The sequence below is a fragment of the Nicotiana attenuata genome, unplaced genomic scaffold, assembly GCF_001879085.1.
Source record: "Nicotiana attenuata strain UT unplaced genomic scaffold, NIATTr2, whole genome shotgun sequence".
In the NCBI taxonomy this organism is placed as follows: Eukaryota; Viridiplantae; Streptophyta; class Magnoliopsida; order Solanales; family Solanaceae; genus Nicotiana; species Nicotiana attenuata.
Window position 1 is genome coordinate 46,164 of NW_017674273.1, and position 15,131 is coordinate 61,294.

A 15,131-nucleotide genomic window follows, 5' to 3' on the forward strand; every position below is an offset into this window, starting at 1 on the left:
CAGGGTATCACTAGTTAAAGATCAGGGACTCAGCTATTCTTAAGACAACTTTTAGGACCCGATATGGTCATTATGAGTTCCTTGTGATGTCTTTTGGGCTGACTAATGCCCCAGCAGCATTCATGCATTTGATGAACAGCGTGTTTCGGCCCTATCTCGAATCGTTTGTTATTGTATTCATTGATGATATTTTGGTATACTCTCGTAGTCAGGAGGAGCACGCCGAGCATTTAAGATTTGTATTGCAGAGTTTGAGGGGGGAGAAGCTTTATGCAAAGTTCTCCAAGTGCGAGTTTTGGCTTAGTTCAGTGGCTTTCTTGGGGCACGTTGTGTCCGGTGAGGTATTCAGGTTGATCTGAAGAAAATAGAGGCAGTTTAGAGTTGGCCCAGACCATCTGCAGCCACAGAGATTCGCAGCTTTCTTGGTTTGGCGGGTTATTACCGTCGGTTCGTTCAGGGATTTTCATCTATTGCATCACCCTTGACCAAATTGACTCAAAAGGGTGCACCTTTCATGTGGTCGGATGAGTGTGAGGCGAGCTTTCAGAAGCTCAAGACTTACTTGACCACAGCTCCAGTGTTAGTTTTGCCATCAGCTTCAGGTTCATATACGGTGTATTGCGATGCTTCCAGAGTTGGTATTGGGTGTGTGTTGATGCAGAGGGGAGAGTGATTGCTTATGCTTCTCTTCAGTTGAAGCCCCATGAGAAGAACTACCCTGTTCATGATTTGGAGTTGGCTGCCATTGTTCACGCGTTGAAGATTTAGAGGCATTATCTCTATGGTGTGTCTTGTGAGGTGTTTACCGTTCATCGTAGCCTCCACTACTTGTTCAAGCAGAAAGATCTCAATTTGAGGCAGCGGAGATGGTTGGAGCTGCTAAAGGACTATGATATTACTATTTTGTACCATCCAGGGAAGGCCAATGTAGTGGCCGATGCTTTGAGTAGGAAGGCGGTGAGTATGGGCAGTTTGGCATATAATCCTGTTGGGGAGAGACCTCTTGCAGTTGATGTTCAGGCCTTGGCCAATCGGTTTGTGAGGTTGGATATTTCGGAGCCTAGTCGGGTCTTAGCTTGTATGGTTTCTCGGTCTTCCTTGTTCGATCGCATCAGAGAGCGCCAGCATGATGATCCTCATTTGCTTGTCCTCAAGGATACAGTTCAGCACGACGATGCAAGAGATGTGACTAATGGTGATGATGGGGTATTGAGGATGCAGGGCCGGATATATGTGCCCAATGTAGATGGGCTTCGGGAGTTGATTCTGGAGGAGGCCCATAGCTCGCGGTATTCCATCCATCCCGGTGCTGCGAAGATGTATCAGGATTTGAGACAGCACTACTGGTGAAGGATAATAAAGAAAGACATAGTGGGATTTGTAGCTCGATGTCTCAATTGTCAGCAGGTGAAATACTAGCATCAGAGGCCGGGTGGCTTGCTTCAGCAGATGGATATTCCAGAGTGGAAGTGGGATCGGATCACCATGGATTTTGTAGTTGGGCTCCCACGGACTTTGAGGAAGTTCAATGCTATTTGGGTAATTGTGGATCGGCTGACCAAGTCTGTGCACTTCATTCCTGTGTGTACTACCTATTCTTCAGAGCGGTTAGCTGAGATTTATATTTGAGAGATTGTTCGCCTGCATGGTGTCTCAGTTTCCATCATTCCAGATAGAGGTACTCAGTTTACATCGTAGTTTTGGAGGGCCGTGCAGTGAGAGTTGGGTACTCAGGTTGAGATAAGCACAACTTTTCACCCTCAGACGGAGGGTAATCCGAGCGCACTATTCAGATATTGGAGGACATGTTGCGTGCTGTGTCATTGATTTTGGAGGTTCATGGGATCAGTTTCTACCGCTCGCGGAGTTTGCATATAACAACAGTTATCAGTCGAGTATTCAGATGGCTCCATATGAGGCTTTATATGGGAGACGGTGTAGATCTCCAGTAGGATAGTTCGAGCCGGGCGCGGCCAGGCTTTTGGGTACAGACTTGGTGCAGATGCTTTGGACAAGGTGAAAGTGATTCAGGAGCGGCTTCGTACACCGCAGTCAAGACAAAGAGTTATGCTGACAGGAAGGTTCATGATGTGTCTTACATGGTTCGGGAGAAGGTTTTACTGAAGGTTTCACCCATGAAGGGTGTTATGAGATTTGGGAAGAAAGGTTGAGTCCTCGGTTCATTGGGCCTTTTGAGGTGCTTCGGAGGATTGGGGACGTGGCTTATAAGCTGGCCTTGCCACCTAGCTTGTCGAGTGTGCATCGGTATTTCATGTTTCTACGCTCCGGAAGTATATTGGCGATCCGTCTCATGTTTTGGATTTCAGCACGGTTCAGTTAGACGGTGATTTGACTTATGATGTGGATCCAGTTGCTATTTTGGAGGCAGATCCGAAAGTTGAGGTCAAAGGATATAGCTTCAATGAAAGTGCAGTGGAGAGGTCGGACCGTGGAGGAGGCTACTTGGGAGACAGAGCGGGAGATGCGGAGCGAATATCCACGCCCGTTTGAGGCTTCAGGTATGTTTCTTGACTCGTTCGAGGACGAACGTTTGCTTAAGAGGGGGAGGATGTAATGACCCAGCCGGTCGTTTCATGAGTTACAGCCCTGCTTTCCCTATTTCTGTTTCTTATTGTGTTGTTCAGCTATATTTCATCATATCGTGTTGGTTGTTCTGTGTTCGGATTGGTCTTGGAGTGGAATGAGACACTTAGTTTCTAATTTAGGAGCTTAAGTGGGAAAAGTCAACCGGATGTTCACTTAAGTGTAAAAGGTCTCGAATGTGAATTCTGATGGTTCGCATAGCTTTGTTAGGTAATTTTAGACTTAGGAGCGTGTTCGGAATGTAACTTGGAGGTCCGTGGTAGAATTAGGCTTGAATTGGAGAAATTTGAAATTTGGAGTTTTTCGGTCGGCAGTGGAAATCTTGATAGCGGGGTCGGAATGGAATTCCGGAAATTTGAGGTGGTCCGTTGTGTCATTTGTGACGTGTGTGCAAAATTTCAGGTAATTCGGATGAGGTTTGATACGTTTTTGCATCGTTTGCGAAATTCCGAAGTTTGGAAATCCTTAGGCTTGAATTCGAGGGTGATTTGGTATTTTGATGTTGTTTTGAGTGTTCCGAAGGCTGGAATAAGTTTGAATAGTGATATGTGACTTGTTCGTATGTTTGGTAGAGGTCCCGAGGGCCTCGGGTTGATTTCGGGAGGTTGACGGATCAAGGATGGGATTTGAGGAAGTGCTGAAGAATTACTTCAACTGTCATAACCGCACCTGCGGCTTGCGGACCGTAGGTGCGAGGTCCGCAGAAGCGCTAGAGCAACCGCAGAAGCGGTTAAGGCCAAGGAAGCCAGGATCCGCAGATGCGGGAGGAGGAGCGCACCTGCGTGACCGCATGTGCGAGTATTAGGCCGCAGATGGGCTATGGCCGGATAAGTGAAAAACCGCAGATGCGGTTGGTTTGACCGCAGAAGCGGTCCCGCAGGCATGGGTAGTGGACCGCAGATGCGGAAATCGCTGGGCAGAAAGTATAAAAGGCCATCTTAGCAAATTTCTGCCATTTCTTCACCATTTTTGGACGAGTTGGAGCTTGGGGGCTGTGATTTCAAGAGGGAAACAAGTGTTTTCAGTGAGGTAAGCTACTTGGGCCTTGTATCTTGTGTTTATGGAGATTATTCCATTGTTTAGTCATGATATTAGTGGGAAAATTAGGGAAGAAATTGAGAGATTAGGGCTTGAAATTGAAGAGTTTAAATTGGGGATTTGAGGGGCCATTTGAGGTCCGATTTTGATGATTTTGGTATGTATGGACTCGAGAGTGAAAGGAGTTTCTAGTTTTGCGATTTTTATCGGATTTCGAGACGTGGGCCCGGGGGTAGGGTTTGGCCAATTTCGGGAATTTTGTCGCATGGGCTTTGTTCCTTTAGCATATATTGATGATATGATTCTGATTTTGGACAGATTCGGGGCGATTTGAGGCCGAGTCGAGAGGCAAGGGCATTGCAGAGTAGATTTTCGTCCGGTTCGAGGTAAGTAACGATTGTAAATCTAGACCTGAGGGTATGAAACCTCGGAATTTCGTAGCATTTTGATAAATGAGGTGACGCACATGCTAGGTGACGGGCGTGTGGGCGTACACCCGTAGGGATTGTGACTTGGTCCGTCTCGTGGCAACTGTAGAGTTGCATATTTTGATAAACTCTATATGGTATTTATGTGTTTTAGAAATAATTCTGTTAACTTGGGCTGAATACCATGTTTGGGGCCTTGTGCCGTACTGTTTGGTCTCTCAGGGGTATTTTACTACTATCCTCACATTGTTTTGATAGAAAGCTATCCTCAGTCATGGTTTATACCTGTTTATTATTTAATCTTCTTCATCACTCTATTTTTTTATATATGAAAGTGTTTTGGGCTGAGTTCCCTGAGTTTGCACTGAGATGCCCGAGTGGCTTGTGAGGCTGATGAGTGAGTGAGGCCGAGGGCCGGATTGTGAGGATAGTTATGGATCGGGGCGTGCGCAGTGCTTTATATATATATATATATATATATATATATATATGGATCGGGCTGCACACCGCAGCGATATAGCGCTTGGGCTGTAGGAGCCCCTCCGGAGTCTGCACACCCCCAGTGAGCGCAGTCGACTATATATTTATGGATCGGGCTGCACGCCCCAGCGGTTATTATAAGATATCTATTGAGCGTGAGTGCTGATTGATGAGAGTTGAGTCACGGGTGACCAAGAGGCTTGCCCGAGGGGCTATATATATGAGTGATACTTTGCCCAAGGGGCCTGTTTTATGAAAATATTGTTTTCACTCTTCTTTATACTAAGCCTCTATTGAAAATATTGAACAAATGGTTTAACGAGAGTTTTTACTAGATGTTCAGAATTTAATTACTGATTTGATCTTGTTATTCCTACTGAGGTTTTTATGTTATGATATGTATATGATTTTAAATGCTCGTCACTGCCCTCAACCTTTATTTATAATTGTTACTTACTGAGTTGGCGTACTCACGTTACTCCCTGCACCTTGTGTGCAGATCCAGGTGCCAGAGCATCCGAGTGAGAGTTGTTCCTTTCTTTCAGAGCATTTCCGGAGTTAGCAAGGTAGCTGCATGGCGTCCACAACCCTGCCTTTCTCCTTCTTATCTTTAGTATATATTTTTATCAGACTCATCTTGTATTGAGTAGACATTATCAAATTGTATTTTAGTGGCTCATGACTAGTGACACTGGTATCGGGCAGTGTTTGATGTTTTGCGTATTTTTCCGCTTGTTTTGAAATGTTTAAACGAGAGATTTGTGATAGTATCTGATTAGCAAATGAATTTAAAAAAAGACCCTTTATGTTGTAAATGTCGAATCGGCTAGCCTAGTACTGCGGTAGGCGCCATCACGACCAGGGTGGTTTGGGGCCGTGACACAATCAAACCTCAAAAACTTAGTTGGAGAACTTCCAACCTTTTCCCCTAAATTTCTTACCCTAATTCCTTAAGTTAATGATGAAATCAACTATAGATTAATGGAATAAAATAAAAAATGAGTTAAGAATTATTACCCCAAAGTTGCCTTTAAAAAATCCTTGAATTATCGCCTTAATCCGAGCTCTCAAAGTCCCAAAATTGAAAATGGGTGTAAAACCCTCGAACTTGGCCCTTTTCTGCCCAGCGATTTCGCATCAGCGGAATTTCCCTTGCAGGTGTGGAAATGACTTAAAGGGATGGGTCCGCATCTGCGATTAAGGGCCGCACCTGCGAGTGCACGCCTGCAGAATCTGGTCCGCTTCTGCGGTCTCTCTTCGCACCTGAGCTCCTTAGGCACATCTGCGGAAATCGCAGGTGCTGAATATTACCTCGCACCTGCGACCCCTGAGCTCCCATCCCACTCCGCTTCTGCGCTAGACCTTCCGCATGTGTGATCCCGCACCTGCAATATCCCCACCGCAGGAGAAACACCAGAAACCAGAAAACTTCAGCAATTTGCATAAATCCAATTTCAATCCGTTAAGCATCCGAAACACACTCGAATCCCCCGGGACCTCAACCAAACATACCAACAAGTCCTAAAATATCATACAAACTTAGTCGAGCCCTCAAAACACGTCAAACAACAACAAAAATACGAATCACCCTCCAATCCAAACTTAATGAACTTGAAACTTCAAATTTCCACAACCGATGCCGAAACCTATCAAACCACGTCCGATTGACCTTAAATTTTGCACACAAGTCACATTCGACATTACGGACCTGCTCCAATTTTCGGAATCAGAATCCGACCCCGATATAAAAAAGTCCATTTCCGGTCAAAATCTCTAAAAATTCAACTTTCGCCATTTCAAGCCTAAATCAGCTACAGACCTCAAATTCACAGTTCGGAAACGCTCTTAAGTCTAAAATCACCCAACTAAGCTAACAGAATTGATGGAATTCCATTCCGAAGTCGTCTTCACACAGTTCCGACTACGGTAAAAAATCCTAAGACTTAAGCTTTCGTTTAGGGGCTAAGTGTCCCAAAATACTCTGAAACCAAAAACAAAACCTCCCGGCAAGTCACATAAGCAAAAAAGATACGGGAAAAGCAAAAAATAGGGGATCAGGGCTATTACTCTCAAAACGACCGACTGGGTCGTTACAATAAAAGTTTGGAATATTTCATTGTAAATCATGTTTTGCCATTAGGAAAAAAGAAAATAGGAGATTGTTTAATTTAATTGATAATTTGTTGGTATTTATGTTGTCGATCGCAACCTCTATTTTTTGTTTTAGTTTTGTTACTGCAATTATTGGCTTTGCACGGATTAGATAATAAGTTAAAATTGCTGAAATTTCAGTCTTCTAAGCATATATTTAAGGTTCATGTTTACATTGCCTTATTGACCTATTATTTTCGGGCTATAAATTTGTAAAGTTATTACTAGACCACATAATTGCAATATATTCATATGAGTTGTACTTATATGTAATTCTCTCGATTCGTTAATATGCTATCTTTAAGAAATCATTTCAGGTGTGTACACATCCCAAGGAAATGTAGATTAATTGCCTTTACTTGGCTTAAATTGAAAACTATCAAGGTAATTATATAGAATATTAAGTAGTTGCTACCTAAATATCCACAATTTTCGCAATTATTAGTACAAGTAATAAACACGCCTTAGATAGGAGAAAATCATAGTTCATCCTTGTACATGTAAATATTAATTTAACATTGATGGATTTCTTAAGAACCAAACTGGTCATCTGCTTTAGACGGAATCTTTTGAATGATCAAGAAGAATATGCTGCCAAAGCAAAGATTTAACTTACATTAAGACTTGCTAGAATTATAGAGCATTAAACAATGTCTCACAGAGTTAGACATGGAAATAGCATTATCCTCATATTTACCAACTTATCTTGGAACGCACGTATTAGTTTTTGAATGCTGCTAAAAAATTTACAAGCGAATAAGACCACTACTAAGTTTAGGAGGAGGCAAATAAGTGTGCAGATTTTACAGTAGTTTATAAAAATAATCAAAGACGAAGATTTGTTAACTTATGGTACTATATATACTAGATGGCCCGAGCCCGTGCAAAAGCACGGGCATTTGTGCGTAATTGTTGCGCGCAAGATAGTAGTACCACAAAGCTAAATATTGGCATAATGTGTTTAATATTAACATAAAGTACATCATAAATATAGATGTATATGCGGAACAAAGTTGTACAAGTACATTCTTAAGCTTGCTAGAATGTCCAAAACAGTCAAATTGTTCATGTTTATGTTGGCGAGATTGGATAAAATCTTGAGTTTAGGAGCTGCAACTGGTAACTCACGCTTCATCTTGCTATTCACTGAAAGACATGGAAAAGCATGCATTAGAAATAAAACATAGTTTACGAAAGGTAAATCCATGATGATCTACAATACAAGCAATGGCAAAGACAAAATAGTAACATCAGGAAATATTGGTGAGGCGTAAAAGGGATTCTTGAGAAAATTGTGGCAATGCTGGAAACAGAATCCCATGGTAGCAAAAATTTTAACATAATATATGGACCTTACTGCTCATATAAAGTAATTCTTCACCATGGTCATTCTTCCATGAAAGAACATGTTTTCCATGCAGGCTAACCTGGAGATAACAATATACGTAAGTAGCACATAAGCAAATGGGGAAATGTCATCTGATTCTAAAGTTATATCCAAAATTTAGTACCCAAAAGAAGACCAATATTTTATTGTCTCCATTGCAGAGTTTAAACAAAATATATGAAAAAGATTATTCAACAATGGATATGAAAGTAATGCACCATTTCTATATGTAATAAGAAAGCTATCAATTGTAAGTTAGAAATCCGTATAACCCCTTTTAAAAGGGTAAGGAGAGAACAATTACACTTTATATACAATCATACTTCTCAATAGACTTTTCCTTTATATTATTTTCCAAAATACAAAGATATAATGTATAAGGAAGAGGAGCTTGCTGACCTTAAGGCATTCACTATTTAGTGGCAGACTATTACTGTCCCTTTTGATTAAACAAATTTCTTTCAGAAGACATAAACATCTCATCTGTAATCAAGGAAGAGGAAGTTATATATCACTTTGGAAGCACGAAGTTCTTTTTTCAGTTAAAACTTGTAGAGAATATCTACTCTTCAACAAAAAAAAGAATGGAACATTGTTTGAGTTGTTGCTTTCACTTTAATAAGTTGTTTTCCTGAGAATTGCAGCTTAGCATTTGTACAAAAGAAATTTCACAAGAAAGAGATTAAATTACCTTATCAGCTTTTCTATTCCGTTTCCCAACGTTTCCACTGTAAGTGCTTCAAACTTCCTGCGTTCCGTCAGAACTTTCAGATCTTCAAGGCAAGAGAGCAAATAGGACACAGACTGATCATCATCTAAAGGTGTATTTGTCACACATCGAGCAATATGTACCAGTTCATTGATCAAAATGTCAAAATTTAGAACTCCTGAAAATATGGAAGCGGGTTATTTAAAGAAGTCGATACCAAATATACTACACTAACACGAGCAACTATAGGATATAAGATATTTATTACTGAAGCTTTACAGTGAGACAGAAAAATATCATTATAAGCTCTTTTTCAATCAATATGTTGCAAGAAACACAAGGTTCTCAAACTTCAAATGGAGCAACTCTAAAGAATAAGACAGAAAATACGGTTCAAATCAGAACTGAAAATGCTAATCATATTTCCACTTTAATAACAATTAAGCAATTACATATAATAAACCAATTCCTATCCTTTACAAATTCTGCAGTTTTAGGATCCCTATCTGCTGCTGTAGAACGATCCATTTTAAGAACAGAAATTGGATAATATTATCCTATCAAAAAGTATTGCTCAAACTTGCAGCACAACAGTTATTATTAAAGAGATGCAAATGAAGAATTTTGATTACCTTTGTTTCACGCCTATGGTTAGTGGAACACAGTGGTTACTGGAATGGTTGTGTACAGGACAAAAAGTGAAAAGCAAGCTGCAGTGCAAAATTTATTTTCCTGCAAAACAACTGTTGATAAATAGGAATTTTTTAAATAAATTTACATGTAATGGAGCCAATTAGAATTTTTACAGAACTACCACATGTACATATGTTGCTAAATTTCTAAGTTTTAGTAGGTAGGTCAGTGTTGTGAAGAGCGTCAAGCGAGAAGCTCCTTTTTGCTTAAAGCGAGAAAAAATGACAGTTAGTAAGAAAATGGCAATAAGAACTAAGAAGAACTAGAGCACTAAAACAGAAAAATTGGCAGTAAGTAAGGAAAAAATTGGATAGCATTTCGCTGCGATTTTAAGGACTGAAACGAAAATAAAAAGAAGAAGAAGAAGAGCTGAAGGAAAAAAAATTGGCAGCATTTCGTCGCTATTTTAGGACTGAAGAAGAAGAAGAAGAAGAAGAAGAAGAAGAAGAAGAAGAAGAAGAAGAAGAAGAAGAAATCACATACCTGGCCTTGAACTTAATGAGCTTGAACTTTGCTCTGCTCCTCAATGATGTTTGAAAAAAGACACATTTTTTTTTTGTTGGCAGTCACTTAAAATACTGAAACACTCGCTACTGTCGCTTCTCGCTACAATTGTACTTCTCGCTTTTTGGCAGAAGTGCACACTTCAACTAACGTGCTATGCTTCTTGCTTCTCTTCGCGCTTTAAGCGCTGAAGTGAGCGCTTTTCACAATACTGGTAAGTTATTTCTATTTTGTGGATAAACGCATAGGAGTTGACATGACATTTTTTCTATTTAGTTACCTTTATTCCATGAAAGCCAAAATTGATCGCAAAAAGGAGCTGATTAACCTGCAAATATTTTCGGCAAAAAAAGAAGAAGATGAAAATGAAAATGGTTGTTGTTAAAGGATAGGTGCAGTATATAATTCAAACAATGAATGAGGAAGAGAAATTTTTGAGTGACCTTCATTTCATTTTCACTGGAGTCGTTGGCTCCAGTTTTTGTTTTAGCTTGAACAATTCACCTTGTTCAGTTGCTAGCTCTATTTCTCCATCAGAGGAAGACAAATTCTTCTTTCTTTCTCTTGCTGCCCTCACCTATATCCGTTGTGGTTGGTGCAGGGAGAGAATGGATGATATTTTCTTTTTCAACGCACGATACAATATACAATTTTCCAGATTTGCTCCTGAATTGCGTGCGAATGCTTTTTTCACTTGAATTTTGAACAGTTTTTGACTAAGCCTGCTTTACACATCTTGCATTTGCAAGGACTCATTCTGGAAAAAGAAAATATATTAAGTTATTTTGCAAGTTTAATAGTAAAGTGATCATGTGTGAATTGTTTACTTAGAATACGTACATTAACTGAAGCTCGCTCGTAAACTTCTTCTGCAGTAAGAGATAATATTTTTTCTCCTTCTTTACCCATAACCATTCCAAATATTGAGCCACAGGTATCTTGAAGATTCACATCAAATCGACACCTATGGTATATGTGAGAAAGTCAATAAGAGTTTAGGGCAGAGTCTGATTATGCTTTGGATGTATCTATAAAATTAGATAAGAAAGTACCTGGGAGTCAACATATTCTGTTGATTGCAGTTCATACAATGAATTTCTCTTCTGACTGGACTCCTCACTTCTTGTCCACAGTTTGGACATATTAAAACGTAAAAACACTTGAGGTCACTTGGAAGTGATATTTTTGCCTCAATGAAAAAGGTGTGTCCCTATGTTACTAAAGTGAGAGTAATTTTTGTAAGGACAAATAGTTATATCATTGCATAAAATATGTGAATAGAAATTATACTGACGTCCTGATGCGATTGAACATTTGCAATTGACACTATTTCTTCATCCACTGGAATAGAAATAAGAGATCCGGATGTGAATGTGCTCCTCACAATGAAAGAAGCAAGCATTTCTTTATTTTCTACAATCCTGTGCCAAAAGTAAAAATGGCAACACCTTAGAATGTTAATAATAAGAAAGAAACATGAACAATATACAGAGGATTAATGTGATACCATTTACGTAGTTGCAGACATTGTTGATAAGGTGGATTAATCTGTATGGTTGTGTTAAACCTTGTTGTCAATGATGTGCCTACATAAATTACATTAAGAAATTACAAAATCACATTCGTTCTTTGTATAAGATGAAATATTGCTGATTTTAGTTTACCATTATATTTCGACACCCCAGTACGTCTTGCAAGAATGATGGGATACTCTTGGAATTGCCCAAGGAGTTTCTTTCCCTCATCTTCAATAATACCTTCTTCCCATATTGTAAATGTGAAAGTTTGCTTCCTGTGTAAATGGAAGGGACAAATATTTATAGTATAAAGAAGTGTCTGAAAAGCTTATGACTTGGCTAATAGACCTACCGAGTATCAATGATGATGAGTTCCTGCAATCTTTTCTGCAGACTTGCAACATATCTTGGCGGAAAGCACTTGACAACAATTGCAAGCACATCTATTGACAGAAGGATTTATTAAAGTTAATAAGTAAATGTATAAAATAGTAAATTCACAAGTTCTATTAAATTACTTGTTCGTTGATTAAAGAATAAAATTTTCATACTGTGTTCTACGTTCTTAGTTGGATTCTTGATAGATCGAGAGGCTTGATCCTTAATGTCTCTAAAGGACGTCACAGTAAGTTTAGTGGGTGGCGGCAACTCTTCTTCATCTGAGTTGTCTTTGTCAATTGGATCAATTATGGTCTTTTTGTCGATAACCCACTCAAACGTATGCAACGATTTTTCGTATCTCAAATTTGGTAGCTGTATGCGTGCACCCGTTATCAAGTAGGTATGAAATAGTCTGAAAATCTTTTCATAATTGGGGATGTCATCACCATAAATGATTGCTTTGATTTGGTCTTCCTGTAAGCAACCAACAAAGAAATTGTGGAAGACTCATTTGTAGAGAATATAATCAATTAGTTTAAAGATATTTAACAAATAAAGTAAGGCTGAATGTATGCTTCCCCTTATCTTGTTTCCTTTTGGATAAGGAAAATGTAAGCTGAAAATTTATCTAAGACAAAATATATCTTAAAATGGGGGACTTTTAGAATCTCTTTATTCTCAAAAAAATATTACATATTCATGGGTAGGTAAAAGTTCTTTTTTTTGTTTAGGCATATCATGAAATATTTTATCAAAGAAGCATCTAATTATTGAAGAGGGCAAAAAGAATTAAGTTTCATTATGAAAAAAAGAAAAAGATAGGCAGATTTGTAGCTAACATTGAAAAGTCATCCATGTACACGTTTATTTTGCAAAGATGCAATGGGCAAATTAAACAAAATCTTTGTCGTGCATGTATAAGTAAACAAGAATCTGCGCAAAAGAAAAAGAAACTAATGATACCCAATAAAAGAGTATAAGCTACACATACCCAGATAACAATAGCCAACAAAGAAAGTGCAACAAATGAATAAGATATGCAGAAATACCTCACACACCAGAGAGAGAGAGAGAAGAAAAATAAATTTGAAAAACTTGCATACCTGTTCATCTTGGAAGATCATGTTCAAATACTTTATCTTTCTGTCTGAACTCTCTCCTGGTCGACATATATCTACAACTTGCACCTTGCACGTCCAGTTTGGTGTAGTAGGAGTGATTGCACATATACCAAGTCTCTCTGCCATTGTTGCCTACAATCTGAAAAATAATTAATAATAAGTATACGATAAAATAACAAAACCAAAATACAAGTAATAACTTACGTAATAATATCTTTTTTCGAGCCAATCAAAAGACTTAGGAGAATGCCTTTTTGATAATTTCACTATATACTACATTGTAAGTAGAATGGTCATCATGATTATCTACTGTTGCTGGTCGGATTAACATCTTTACACTGTTTGAGTTTGTTGCTCTTGATAAAGCAACGTAAAGTTGGCCGTGTGAAAAGACAGGTTCACGTAAATAAATTCCTACGAAATCTAGTGTTTGACCCTGAGCTTTGTTTATAGTCATTGCAAAACATAATCGAATTGGGAATTGGGAATTGTGTTCTCTTAAATGGAATTGGTAATTTTTCATCTTGTGAAGATAATAATGGTATTCGAGGAATGAAAACATGTTTGCCTTTAAAGTCACCACTTGCAATTTTAGCACTAATAACATGAGGTTTGAAATCAGTACAAATTAAGCGGGTACCGTCACATAAACCCTCGGAAGGATTTAAATTGCGCAGTAGCATAATTGAATAATTTTGCTTTAGAACTAACTTGTATGGAGGTAGACCAGCAGGATTCAAAGTATGCAGAAAATCTTCAAATTGGCTTTGATCTTTTGGCTCTACAGTTTCGTCAATTCCTATGAATGTCATAGCAGTTTTAGGAAACTGATCTATGAACATCTGATTAATTTCATTCACAAAATCATTTTTGGTTGTTAAGATAGCGCGAGATGTAACTGAGGAGGTATCATAAATGAGTGCATCTAAATTGGGATAAATAGTTTTGAACAGAACATGCAATGATTCTTTCTCATTAGTGAATGGAATAAGGAAAGATTTTGGAACTTCAATTTTTCCATATTCATTAACCTTTTCTATTCCATCTCCAATCCTTAGTAAGTACTCACAAAAGGCAGGATCTTTTCTTGCACGCATATTTTTTGATAATCGAAATTTTGTAAGATGATTCTAAATATCTGAATATAATAAGCTTTCACAAATGAAATCTTCTTTCGTCCCGCTTTGTACAACTAGCAAAGTCTGTCTGAAATCACCTCCGAAAACGACGACTTTACCACCAAAGAGTGTATCTTTGTCCATAATATCTCTCAAGAGTAAATCAAAAGTCTCGACAAGTTTTTTCTCTGCCATTGACACCTCATCCCATACTATTAGTTTTGCATCTCGGATTAAAGATGCAAGTGAACTTTGTTTACTTATATTGCAGTTATAATTTTCAGTGGTATCAATAGGAAGTTTAAAACGGGAGTGAGCAGTCCAACCACCAGGAAGTACAGAAGCCACAACACCAGAAGTTGCTGTAGCTAAAGCTATAAATCCCTTGGATCGTACAGTAGCTAGTAGAGCACGATATAAGAAGCTTTTTCCTGTTCCTCCAGGACCATCAATAAAAAAAGCTCCTGATCCATTTGAAAATATTCTATCAAGGATGGCGTCATATGCTGTTAATTGTTCTTTATTTAGTTTTTTGAATAGCAACAAATCTTCTTCAGTCACAATTATGTTCCGCTCTAAATGGATGTCTCTAGCTTCTTATGTTATTGTGGAAGATGTAGAAGATGTGAAAGTTTTTTATATGAGTTTAAATTCATTTATACTCCGCCCCATTGAATGTAAGATATCATTTATATGATTTAGGACCAAATAACGAATGTTGTTTGTCTGTATGTTTGGTATAATTGAGAAATCTTCAGACATGGAGCTTTCAAATCGTTCCCATAAATCTCTTGGATTAGCGGGGTTACAATATACTAATAGCGTTGCAAATAAACGCCTTAGACTGTATGGAATTTGGTAATTAGCGGCTTCAGACATACAATCAATTAAGTTATTATCACAAGCTAGCAATCCTCTTTTTTTTGCGAATTCTCTAAATATGCTGCAATGCTTTCCATTTACAGTTTTGAGATCTTTATATGACTTTGGGCCTCTTATG

At 38.5% G+C, this 15,131-nt stretch overlaps 2 protein-coding genes across 3 annotated transcripts; both read right to left on the reverse strand.

The window, feature by feature from the left end:
- Positions 1–7,631: 7,631 nt before the first annotated feature.
- LOC109218320 (replication protein A 70 kDa DNA-binding subunit B-like) lies at positions 7,632–13,149 on the reverse strand. Of its 2 annotated transcripts, none has more exons than XM_019382674.1 (14): positions 12,996–13,149; positions 12,063–12,366; positions 11,864–11,954; positions 11,659–11,786; positions 11,502–11,580; positions 11,289–11,415; positions 11,047–11,212; positions 10,835–10,958; positions 10,438–10,751; positions 10,275–10,322; positions 9,430–9,540; positions 8,780–8,975; positions 8,059–8,128; positions 7,632–7,847 (listed from the first exon to the last, which is right to left on the reverse strand). In XM_019382674.1, exons 1-7 carry the CDS (start codon positions 13,137–13,139, stop codon positions 11,210–11,212), a joined length of 876 nt encoding a protein of 291 aa, XP_019238219.1. In that variant the 5' UTR covers positions 13,140–13,149; the 3' UTR covers positions 7,632–7,847; positions 8,059–8,128; positions 8,780–8,975; positions 9,430–9,540; positions 10,275–10,322; positions 10,438–10,751; positions 10,835–10,958; positions 11,047–11,209. The 2 variants fall into 2 exon arrangements, with proteins under 2 accessions (XP_019238219.1, XP_019238220.1); XM_019382675.1 differs by having other exon boundaries at positions 8,054–8,128.
- A 262-nt stretch (positions 13,150–13,411) lies between these two features.
- LOC109218319 lies at positions 13,412–14,110 on the reverse strand. The gene has a single exon (XM_019382673.1). It carries the CDS (start codon positions 14,108–14,110, stop codon positions 13,412–13,414), a length of 699 nt encoding a protein of 232 aa, XP_019238218.1.
- Between the last annotated feature and the right edge of the window lie 1,021 nt (positions 14,111–15,131).

Bases quoted from the DNA above. Each gene is read 5' to 3' on its own strand.
- LOC109218320 (XM_019382674.1), bottom strand. From the start codon at position 13,139: ATGGCAGAGAGACTTGGTATATGTGCAATCACTCCTACTACACCAAAC. The intron at 12,367-12,995 runs GTATGCAAGTTT...GGTTGCTTACAG, and splicing joins TGATCTTCCAAGATGAACAG to GAAGACCAAATCAAAGCAAT. The intron at 11,581-11,658 runs GTAAACTAAAAT...TAATTTATGTAG, and splicing joins TGGGGTGTCGAAATATAATG to GCACATCATTGACAACAAGG.
- LOC109218319 (XM_019382673.1), bottom strand. From the start codon at position 14,110: ATGCGTGCAAGAAAAGATCCTGCCTTTTGTGAGTACTTACTAAGGATT.